At 50.2% G+C, this 12,500-nt stretch overlaps 1 protein-coding gene across 1 annotated transcript in view; it reads right to left on the minus strand.

The window, feature by feature from the left end:
* Positions 1-4,522: 4,522 nt before the first annotated feature.
* The window catches only part of LOC130402488 (riboflavin-binding protein-like), a 9,302-nt gene continuing 1,324 nt past the window's right edge, over positions 4,523-12,500 (minus strand). Inside the window, 5 exon segments of the mRNA XM_056606673.1 lie at positions 4,523-4,614; positions 4,617-4,952; positions 11,064-11,160; positions 11,645-11,773; positions 12,158-12,257. Of these exon segments, the coding sequence (XP_056462648.1) occupies positions 4,537-4,614; positions 4,617-4,952; positions 11,064-11,160; positions 11,645-11,773; positions 12,158-12,257 (740 nt within the window). The 3' untranslated portion in view covers positions 4,523-4,536.

Below are 12,500 nucleotides of genomic sequence, written 5' to 3' on the forward strand. Positions count from 1 at the left end.
GGTACTCATGGCCCCCCCCGAATCCCCCCTACCAGCCCCCTGCGCAGAATTGTTGACCGGGGTGGAAGACCAGTTGTTGACCGGGGGAGAACAATTGTTGACAGGGGGGGAAGCAATTGTTGACAGTGGGGGGGGGGGGGGGGGGGGGTAATGAGTAAAGTAACTAAGTTACCATTTTAAGGAGTAACTAGTAATCAGTAATCTGATTAATTGTTCAAGGTAACTGTGGCTTCGACGGACCAGACCCGGGCGGCAGAAGCTGGCTCTGGGGACGTGGAACGTCACCTCGCTGTGGGGAAAGGAACCGGAGCTTGTGAGGGAGGTGGAGCGCTATCAGTTAGATCTGGTGGGGCTTACCTCCACGCACAGTCTCAGCTCTGGTACCGTACTCCTGGATAAGGGTTGGACTCTATTCTTCTCCGGAGTTGCCGAGGGCGTGAGGCGCCGGGCGGGTGTGGGGATACTCATAAATCCCCGGCTGAGCGCCGCGGTTTTGGAGTTTACCCCGGTAGACGAGAGGGTCGCCTCCCTGCGCCTAAGGGTTGTAGGGGGGAAAACTCTGACTGTTGTTTGTGCGTATGCACCAAACAGCAGCTCAGAGTACTCGGCCTTCTTGGAGACCCTGAATGGAGTCCTGTATGGGGCTCCAGTAGGGGACTCCGTAGTTCTGCTGGGAGACTTCAACGCCCACGTGGGCAACGATGGAGACACCTGGAGAGGCGTGGTGGGGAGGAACGGCCTCCCTGATCTAAACCCGAGCGGTCGTTTGTTATTGGATTTCTGTGCTAGTCATGGATTATCCATAACAAACACCATGTTCGAACATAAGGGTGCTCATAAGTGTACCTGGTACCAGAGTACCCTAGGCCGAAGATCGATGATCGATTTCGTGATCGTGTCATCTGATCTGAGGCCGCATGTTTTGGACACTCGGGTAAAGAGAGGGGCGGAACTGTCAACCGACCACCATCTGGTTGTGAGTTGGATCAGGGAATGGGGGAAATTTCCGGATAGACCTGGTAAGCCCAAACGAGTAGTGCGGGTGAACTGGGAACGTCTGGAGGAGGCCCCCGTCCTAGGTATCTTCAACTCACACCTCCGGCGGAGCTTTTCTGGCATTCCTGTGGAGGTTGGGGGCATTGAGCCGGAGTGGGCGGTGTTCAAAGCCTCCATTGCTGAAGCTGCGGTGGTTAGCTGTGGCCTCAGGGTCTTAGGCTCCTCAAGGGGCGGTAACCCTCGGACACCGTGGTGGACACTGGTGGTCAGGGAAGCCGTCCGATTGAAGAAGGAGGCCTTCCGGGATATGATATCCTGGAGGACTCCTGACTCGGTTGCAGGGTACCGACAGGCTCGAAGGGCTGCAGCGGCTGCCGTGTCGGAGGCTAAGCAGCGGGTGTGGGAGAAGTTCGGAGAGGCCATGGAGAAGGACTTTCGGTCGGCACAAGTGTTTCTGGAAGACTATCCGGCACCTCAGGAGGGGGAAACGGGGAACCATCCAAGCTGTGTACAGTAAGGATGGGACTCTGTTGACCTCAACTGAGGAGGTCGTCGGACGTTGGAAGGAACACTTTGAGGAACTCCTGAATCCTGAACACGCCCTCTATGTTGGAGGCAGAGCTCGAGGTTGATGGTGTTTCGTCGTCAATTTCCCTGGTGGAGGTCACTGAGGTAGTCAAACATCTCCGCAGTGGCAAAGCCCCAGGGATTGATGAGATCCAGCCAGAAATGCTAAAGGCTCTGGGTGTTGAGGGGCTGTCATGGTTGACACGCCTATTCAACATCGCGTGGGAGTCGGGTAGATAGATAGATAGATAGATAGATAGATAGATAGATAGATAGATAGATAAATACTTTAATAATCCCAGAGGGAAATTATTTTTGTCACGAACTCCAGATATACATACACAGTACAGTGCCAAAGGAGTGGCAAACCGGGTGGTGGTTCCCCTGTTCAAAAAGGGGGACCAGAGAGTGTGTGCCAATTACCGGGGTATCACACTTCTCAGCCTCCCTGGTAAAGTCTACTCCAAGGTGCTGGAAAGGAGGGTTCGGCCGATCGTCGAACCTCAGATTGAAGAGGAACAATGCGGTTTTCGCCCCGGACGTGGAACTACGGACCAGCTCTTCACTCTCGCAAGGATCCTGGAGGGGGCCTGGGAGTATGCCCATCCGGTCTACATGTGTTTTGTGGATCTGGAGAAGGCGTATGACCGGGTCCCCCGGGAGAAACTGTGGGAGGTGCTGCGGGAGTATGGGGTAAGGGGGTCTATCCTCAGGGCCATCCAATCTTTGTACTCCCAAAGCGAGAGCCGTGTTCGTGTTCTCGGCAGCCAGTCAGTTTCGTTCTCAGTGGGTGCTGGTCTCCGCCAGGGCTGCGCCTTGTCACCAATCCTGTTTGTGATATACATGGACGGGATATCGAGGCGTAGTCGTGGTGGGGAGGGATTGCAGTTCGGTGGTCTGAGGATCTCGTCACTGCTTTTTGCAGATGATGTGATCCTCATTGGATCATCGGCCTGTGACCTTCAGCACTCACTGGATCGGCTGGCGGCCGAGTGTGAAGCGGCTGGGATGAGGATCAGCACCGCTAAATCTGAGGCCATGACTCTTAGCAGGAAACCGGTGGATTGCTTACTCCGGGTAGGAAATGAGTCCTTAGCCCAAGTGAAGGAGTTCAAGTACCTCGGGGTCTTGTTCGCGAGTGAGGGTACTATGGAGCGTGAGATTGGCCGGAGAATCGGAGCAGCGGGGGCGGTATTGCGTTCGCTTTACCGCACCGTTGTAACGAAAAGAGAGCTGAGCCGCAAGGCAAAGCTCTCGATCTACCGGTCGATCTTCGTTCCTATCCTCACCTATGGTCATGAGGGCTGGGTGATGACCGAAAGGACGAGATCGCGGGTACAAGCGGCCGAGATGAGTTTTCTCAGAAGGGTGGCTGGCGTCTCCCTTAGGGATAGGGTGAGAAGCTCAGCCATCCGTGAGGAACTCGGATTAGAGCCGCTGCTCCTTTACTTAGAAAGGAGTCAGCTGAGGTGGTTCGGGCATCTGGTAAGGAAGCCCACTGGGCGCCTTCCTTGGGAGGTGTTTCAGGCACGTCCAGTGGGGAGGAGACCTCGGGGAAGACCCAGGACTAGGTGGAGAGATTATATCTCAACACTGGCCTGGGAACGCCTCGGGATCCCCCCGTCAGAGCTGGTCAATGTGGCCCGGGAAAGGGAAGTCTGGGGCCCCCTGCTTGAGCTGCTCCCCCCGCGACCCGACCCCGGATAAGCGGATGACGATGAGGGTAACTGTGGCAACACTGATCACGACATGATGGATTGAATATTATGTCGTAAAACACGCAATATAATGTATTTGAACAGAATTATCATGCAGAAACGGTTAACAGTCTTTCTTTTATTCTTTTTACAGATAATGTAAAAGGCATTTAACACACACATTGTCAAACAAACCCAACTGTTCGAATCAATACAAATGCAGACTCACAGAACCATATGCTGTTAGACTACTGGACTTAGTGAAACTAGTTAACATTGAGTTGAATACCTTAAATAGCTAATTTTTACTATGTCGACATTAGCATGGATGAGCTTTAACTTGGAGGTGACTACAGTTAACCAGAGATATCTACACAGACTCAACCCATTGAACAGATAGACATATATTACCAACGGATGGTTAAGGATGAGCGTTTATCTATATCTTTATCTATATTTATGTTTATCTGTCTTTGTGTTCATCTAAATATTTTTCTATCCCTATGTATTTTTCAATGTGTATCTATCTGAATGTACTTCTATTGAAGCGTACCTATCTATAATATGTATCAGTCTAAATGCATTTCTATCGTTGTGTTTATCTAAATGTTTGTCTGTATACGAGGTAAGGTTAGCAAGAGGCCCGGTTAGGTTACCAACTGAACAGGAGCCACGGATTGATATACATCTATATAGATCTATAGATTGATATACATCTATAAAGATAGATATATAAATATCTATAGAGATCTATAGATTGATATTCATATATATATAGAGACATAGATCTATAGAGATCTAGAGATAGATGGAAATCTTAATAGATCTATAGTAATCTAACAGATAGATCTAGATCTAAAGAGATCTATAGATAGACGTAAATCGAAATAGATCTATAGATTGATATAGATCTATAGAGATAGATATAGATCTATAGAGTTCTATAGATAGATGTAAATCTAAATAGATCTATAGATTGATCTAGATCTACATAGATAGATATAGTCCTATAGAGATAGATCTAGATCTATAGAGATCTAGACGCAAATCAAAATAGATCTATAGATTGATATAGATCTATATAGATAGATATAGTCCTATAGCGATAGATATAGATCTATAGATCTAGAGACAGATAGAGGGTAGAGATCTAGATGTATCGATCTAGAGACAGCTAGAGGGTAGAGATCTAGATTTATAATTCTAGATTTCTACCCTCTATCTGTCTCTAGATCTATAGATCTAGAGACAGATAGAGAGTGTAGATCTATAGCGCCTACATGCCGCTCCCGCTCCCCTCCGCATCCTCCACCGCCACCGAGCGTTTCCGTAGCGCCGCCTTCGCCCGCCCTCCCTTCCCCGCCTTCCTGGTGGCGGGGGGCGTGGCGTGGGCCGGGGGGGCGGGGCCTGGCAGGGGGCGCGGTACTGGGGCAGGCCGGACTTGGTGGTGTCGAGCTCCTCGGGGTCCACGCTCTGCGCCCGCAGTGCCGCCATCACGTCGCGGTCCGACGAGCTGAGGGTCAGACAGCCGCACGGACGGGAGCTGTCGCCGGGGTGACCGTCGCCGGGGGGACCGTCGTTGCCATGGACTCCGTCGTGGTGCCCCCCCTCCTCCTCCTCCACCTGGTCCTCCACCGTCATGAAGGCGTCGCCCCACAGGCTCTCGCACAGGTCCCGGCCGTGCTGGTACATCTACACACACACACACAGACACATCGGACACGCACACGCACACAGACACACACACACACACACACGCGCGCACGCAGACGCACAGACGCAGACACACACACACACGCATGCACGTTCACATGCACAGACACACGAACACACACACACGCACGCACAAACGCACGTACACACGCACACACCCACATGCGGGCATGCACGCAGACACACAAACACACACACACACGCACACGCAAACAAACAGACACACACACACGCATAAAAACAGAAACAGACACAGAGACATGCACACACATACACACACACACACACACACGCACGCAGATACACTCATTGTTATTGTGTCCTTTGCCGTAGTGGAGCGAGGTCATCAGCCTCGTTAGAACATCCCGATCTCTGCAGGTCAGTCTGGCCTCGAACCCGGTAGGAGAGAGTACGAACGCGGAGCACGCAGAATATAAACACAGAATAACAACCCTACAACCATAACACCACGAGGAAGGAGGGGCAAACAACGCAGATATCAGATCGAATAAGGATGTGCGTTTTGATTTACCTTCCACAGATTTCAGCAAGAGAACGAGACCTTTCACTTTGCGATTTGATCTGGAGGTTTTTGGACAATGTTAGGTTGTGGCTATTTGCAGGAATCCCTTGCTCAGAGACAGACCTCATGGTGCTCCACCGACCCACCCTGAGACCGCCTGACTGTAGACCCCCTTTTCTACAGGAGGGTTCGTACCTGGATACCACAGGGGTCCACACAGAGCTCTAAACCCTCTCCAGCTCAACGACCTCCTCCTCCATAATCCTCCCTGAGCATTGTGTGGTCGGTAAACAGACTACATTCATACAGCACTTTTCTAACCAGTGGCCCCTAAAAGCGCTTCACGATACTGCCTAACATTCACCCATTCATGCATGCATTCAACCATGCAAGAGGACAGCCAACTCAGTTAGGGTGAGGCTTCTTGCTCAGGGACACGGCTTTTAGCCGGGGATCGAACTAGCAACCTTCTGGTTACCAGCCAACCCGCTCTGCCTCCTAAGCCACATGCCGGTTACTGGAAGGCTGCTAGTTCGATTCACGGCTGATCACCAGGCTGGTAGGTTGCTAGTGAGGAGGACGTGTGTCACAGTGCTGCTGCTGCCCTCTGTTTCTGAGCTGTCTTCTGAAGCCTGCTCTTTAATCAAGAGTGTGTGTAGATTAGCAGGGATGCTACGTAGCACGGTAGAGCCTCCCCAGCCACTCCACCTCATAAAACAACTCAGTCGCGGGGATTATGCAAAATGCATTTTTATCCACATTGTGCAAGGTCATTATTGAAGCAGCTTGAAATACACTTCAAAATCCTCCTCCTCCTCCTTATGTACTGATCCTGTGTGGGTTTCTTTCTTTTTGCGTCTCTTTCTGTAACTCTATCTTCCCCCTACATCTCTCTCTCCCTCTCCCTCCCTCCCTCCCTTCCCCCCCCCCCCCCCCCTCTCTCTCTCTCTCTCTCTCATCTCTCTCTCTCTCTCTCTCATCTCACTCTCTCTCTCTCTCTCTCTCTCTCTCTCTCTCTCTCTCTCTCTCTCTCTCTCTCTCTCTCTCTCTCTCTCCTCTCTCTCTCTCTCTCTCTCTCTTCTCTCTCTCTCTCTCATCATAACACTTTAAGCTTCGTTGCTTCTGCAGCTCATTTAACTCCGACCAGCCTCCTGCTAACCTCCTGCAATTGCAGTAGAAACGCACACACGCGCATACACAAACACACACACACACATGCACGCACAACACATACGCATTGGCATATACATGTGAACATACACACACACACACACACACACACACACACACACACACACACACACACACACACACACACACACACACACACACACACACACACACACACACACATACACACACACACACACGTAGGCCCCCTGAGAGGGGGTCTTACACTGAAAATATGTAAATACCATGTGTCTAGAGTGCAAAACGTATTAGTGACCCTCTCTGAGCCACATAACAGCACAATATGTATTTAGTAGATTATAGATGACCAAATAATTTAAGGATAGACAATAAAACCATTATTGAACATGATTATAAAACCATGTTCCATGAAAGTTTGATATAACTCCATGTTATCAAAAGAAAATTCTGCAGATCTGACGTCTGCAGAAACACACACACGCCTGATAACAGCATAATAACAAGTAAGAGCCTCCTCTTGGGCCTTAGCGGGGCTCCGTCACCGGCGTCGCCGCTGGCGATCGCCACAACGTTGCCACTCGTTGATGTTGACTTGGCTTCTTCATTTGAAGGTTTAAAAAAAAACAGTCAGCTTCAGGATCTTTTTCGGTAATTCTTTATCCCGAATCTCCTTCCCCCGCAGTCTGCGCTTTTGCGCGCCACTCTCAAACTTTTTCTTTTCCGACATTTTGTCAACTAGCCACGACAACCTTCACGCCTCTCATTTCAATCGATTTGAGTCACAAGCCAAAACATTCTTCTACATTTTGTGATAGGCTGTTATGTCATGGTGCCCACGTAGGTCACTGGTAAATTGGGCCATTCAGAAGCCACAAAAAATTCATATCAAGTGATGGACAGAGAATTCGACAAATTACAAAGCAATGCAATTTTTATTTTTATTTTCTTGGCTCATGATAGGCATTTGATCATTGTAGGCCCCAAACAAAAAATCACATTGTTTTAGGCCTACGCCGATCGGGGGGTCTATCATGAGCCAGTATTAAAATAAATAAATAAAATAAATATATAAATGTAATACTGCAGCTCATGATAGGCCCCTGATTGTCGTAGGCCCCCAGGCTTCAGCCCAGGTAAGCCCGTGCATTAAGGCGGCCTTGCACACACACACACACACACAATCATGCAAGGACACACACACCACACACCCGCGGCAAACGTGGTGTCATTTCCTGTCAGAGCTTATTGTCACCAGTTGGGTTATCTTGGTGTAGGTGGATCAATGCTGTGCTGAGAGGTCCCAGAGTTAACCCCTCCCCTGCTGAACCTCCTGTTTTAACAGGAAGGTCAAAGTCCAGGGCTGGTTCTGTTCTATTGTGTGGAGAAGCGTTTCTCTATGCTGGAGCATGTCTTTACGGTATTCCTTTTGGAGAGGTGCACCAAGGCTATGGCGTAGCCATGGTAACGCAGAGACCCAAGGCGTAGCCATGGTAATGCAGTGACATTGTTGTGTCACTGATGGTCGAAACTTACTTGGTAATAAACTATAGTTTTTTTTATTAGAGGTTGCATCTACTGTACCTACTGTACCTATCTGCACAACAACAAAACAAGACTGGACTCACTTTGTACGTTTGATATTACGATTCCTAACTAGTGTATGCTGCGCGATTACGAATTAGATCTCACTTGTGTCTTTTGCACCGATAAAGGACTCGTTTTAAAGCCAGATGTTAGAGGAGAGATGCGGACATCTGTAACGAGCAGAGCGGGAACACGAGGGCGCGTATCTCCTGAGATAGAGGACCAGCCTGGCGGATATTAAACCCACCGGCGCGGTCCTACATCAGAGTATTGCTCCTCTGCTCGGTACACACACACCATATGGTCAGGAGGATGAGAGAGGATGAGACCGTACAGACGAGCACAGCATCCCGGCATAAATCCTCATATTGATGGATCAATGCATCATACCGCAATGTATTGATCCGTTTTAAACCGTTCTGTTAGTGAAGCCCAGGTGGAAGAACCCACTGCATCTTATTAGGTCGGACTATACGACTAGAACCCTTTATAGCTTTACGTAGAACAACATGTCTAGAAGTATAACCCGTGTGACTATATGCATAATTATATCAGGAGCTCAAGTCACGTGACACTAGCTTTTCCTTAGGATTCTAATCAGGTTGCAGGCAGTGTGGTTGGCATGGAGAGAGAGAGAGAGAGAGAGAGAGAGAGGAGAGAGAGAGAGAGAGAGAGAGGAGAGAGAGAGAGAGAGAGAGAGAGACGGGAGGACAAAGGAAGACTCAGATTGAGAAGGGAGGAGAGAGCGAGGGAGGGAGAAAGAGAGGAGGAAGAAAGAAAGAGATTAGACAGAAATAAGATGGGATAAGTAGGCTGAGAGCGTATATTTGCATCCCACTCCTTGGATGGATGACGAGTGTGTGCATGAGTGTGCACATGAGAGTGTGTGTACATGAGTGTGCACGTGCGTGTGCACGAGTGTGCTTGTCAACATGTCTGTTTAATATCTTTCTCTAATGTGCATTGACATCCATAACATCCTCCCCATCCACCATCCGTCCCTCTCTTAATATAGACTCTGAGCAGTTAGCAGTGGACTACGTACACCATGCTAGGGGCTCGCCCCGGGCAGGGCAAACACCCTGTCACCTCCAAGTTAGCCTGCTGCTACCGCTACGGCTAAGCTACTGCTACTGCCTGAGCTTCTGCTACTGCCATCAGAAGAAGAAACACATTTTAGATGGAAACTCACACAGTGTCCTTCATATCCAATAAGCCTTTCCTACTGACACAGCCTGTGTGTGTGTGTGTGTGTGTGTGTGTGTGTGTGTGTGTGTGTGTGTGTGTGTGATTTTATCCCAGAAAGAGAAAGATATAAAAGAGAGAAATAAAAAATGAGAAGTAATGTGTGTGGTTCGATGTGTTCCGGCACTGTGCGTGTGGTTGTGTGTGTGTGTGGTTGTGTGTTGCGACTGCGGCCCTGCCCTTAAACCCTCTGCCTGTTTTAGATTTAACCTTTTTTATATTTATTTCCCTCCTCTCCTCTGACCTCCAGCACATTAGCCCTTCAGTCCGCACCTGCGCCTTCTCAGACGGACCTCTAACAAAACACAGCTCAATCCCCTGAAGGCAGTCACCCCGTAGCAAGGCCGGCCCCAGCGGGAATGGAACCCTTAACCTTGTTCATTCGTTGCTCCATCGCCCCTTTGAGCTCCACAGGGTATCACCCCCTCATCCTTACACTATTTAATGCCTTGCTCTACCGGTTGAGTAAGACAGGGAATCGAGCCCCAAACTCTGGCAGTATTAATGCCTACCAGCTGAGATACTCAGGGAATCCAACTTGTAACCCTGGCTGTATTAGTGCCTTGTTCTACTAGTTGGGGACCGAATCCTTAGCTTCGACAAATTCAATCGTCAAAAAATCAAAAAAAAATCAAAATGTGTGTATTAATCAAACAAACCTGTTGCGCGATGTAAGAGAGAATCATTGACACCCACACACTCCAATCCCTGTCCTGTCTACAGCGTGTGTGTTGACAGGTGGTATGAGTGCTTATTGACAAAGAGGATTTTTTTCTTAAAACTATAAGCTACCCGCTGAGCTAAGTAGCATGCGCGCTAAATTCCTGAGCGCAAAGGGGCCGTCGGAGACCGCCTGCAGCGAATCGGAGACAGAACAACAGCAGACAGCTTCAGTGGTACTGTTAGACCAGCGGGCCGCATTCCAATAGTCATCCTGTCAATAAGCCCCCCCCTCCCCCCCCCTCCTACGCACTTATTGTGTGTTGTACGTCCTGGCATTTAATGTACATACTTATTGTATGTCGTACATAGTACTTAGTTATATAGTGCATTGTGTAGCTTCTTATCCTAGCCATTTTTTTTTGTATGCGGATAAATGCGTCTGCTAATCACCCTGAATGTAAATGTAAATGTAATCCTATGCTGATAGGATATGGATTGATTCCTAGACGTCCAGATGTCCTAATCACCGTTTTACCCACGGTCCCGATAGCCGTAGTGAGTGATAGAAGCAGTGCTAAAGCGCTCGCTGCAGCGGCTTCAGACTGAGGTGACATCAGTGCGTCCTACAAAGGGTATGTTCCGGATTTTCCGGAGCGCAGAGCAGCACAGGAAGCTTGCGTGTCGGAACGTCGGCATGAGGGGTCGAAGGGGAACCTCGGGTAACTGTATGCAATTTCGGCCATGTGATTGGATTATTGACAAAGGCGGGTTCGGGACATGTGATTGGACGATTTCAGTGAGCCCTGGAGGACTCCTGTTGAGACTCCTCTCCTGGTCTGAGGTGTACCTCAGCCTACCTGGGGGGTATGGGGGCACCGGGGGGGGGGGGGCCCTCAGCCTCCCTGGGGGGGCCCTCAGCCTACCTGCTGGTACTGGACGCAGGTCCCCGTGCAGTTGTGGCCGCGGGGGTCCCGGGCCCAGTTGCGGGCGCAGGTCAGGTCCATCCTGCAGGCATCGAACCTGCGAGCAGAACAGAATAGAACCGCCCGGGTTTTGAAGGCTCATCCGTAGTGGTGCTGATAGGGGTGGAGGTGGAGGTGGAGGTGGAGGTGGAGTTGGTGGTGGTGATGGTGGTGGTAGTGATGGGGGTGTAGAGGTGTTGGTGATGGCGGAGGTGGAGGTGTATGTGATAGTGGTGGAAGTGGGGGCGGTTGTCGTGGTTGGGGTGGTGATGGGGGTGTAGAGGTGGTGGTGATGGTGGTGGTGGAGGTGGTGGTGGGGGCGGTAGGGTTGGGGCTTGCGGTGGGTTTAGTAATGACGGAGGTGGAGGTGATGGAGGTGGGGGTGGTTGTCGTGGTTGGGGTGGTGATGGGGGTGTAGAGGTGGTGGTGATGGTGGTGGTGGAGGTGGGGGTGGAGGTGGTGGTGGGGGTGGTAGGGTTGGGGCTTGAGGTGGGTTGAGTATTGACGGAGGTGGGGGTGATGGAGGTGGGGGTGGCACTCACCAGTCGCGGCAGAAGCTGTGGCAGAGCGGGACGGCCTGGATGTAGGAGCGCCGGCGGGGGTGTGGCCAGCGGGCGGCGTCCGGCGAGCAGCGGTAGAAACAGGAGACCCGCTTCAGGAACACCTCACACCTTCGGGGGGCGGGGGAGAGGGGGGTGAACGACGGCGGGGGAACGGGGCTTCCCCACGTGGATTTGAGGGCACGAATTGGTTTTGTGTTATAATAACGATAGCGTGATAACGTTAAACATTCGACACCTTTAAGCCCAGATTAGCGTTTTCTCTCTCATCACAATGACTCTGGATGCTAGCATTAGCATAGAACAGTAGCTGCCATGTTTTAAGCAGGAAACAGTCCATACTGTAAGCACTGGATATTAACAATGTGAGGAGGACACCACCTTCCAAGTCAATCATATAATATCATATATCATATAATAAGTCTCTATTCACACCAATTCAATTCGATTAATAATAATGTACTTTGTGATATTTAAGTTTTTTTTTGTCCGTACGTGGAGCTCAGATGTCCGCAGTGGTCCCAGGGGGCGTTCTTGTTGCTGAGGGCCGGGACGTGAGCGATGTCCTGGACGTCCTCCACCGTGCAGCACGCGTCTGAGGACGGGAACACACCGACTCATTACTTATGCCTCCTGTCCTCTGAACAGCATTCACCGAGTGTCAGGAAGCTGTTTGGACATCATGTTTTAGGAAGACAGAACAGCTTGATTCCTGCAGTGTGGGTGGTGTTTAGGTTGGTGGTGTTCGTGTCGGTTGGTGTTCGGGTGGTGTCCTGATCCTACAGTGTGGGTGGTGGTATTGTTGGGTGGTTTTCAGGTGGTGTGGGTGGTGTTCGTG

The sequence above is a fragment of the Gadus chalcogrammus genome, chromosome 13, assembly GCF_026213295.1.
Source record: "Gadus chalcogrammus isolate NIFS_2021 chromosome 13, NIFS_Gcha_1.0, whole genome shotgun sequence".
NCBI lineage: Eukaryota > Metazoa > Chordata > Actinopteri > Gadiformes > Gadidae > Gadus > Gadus chalcogrammus.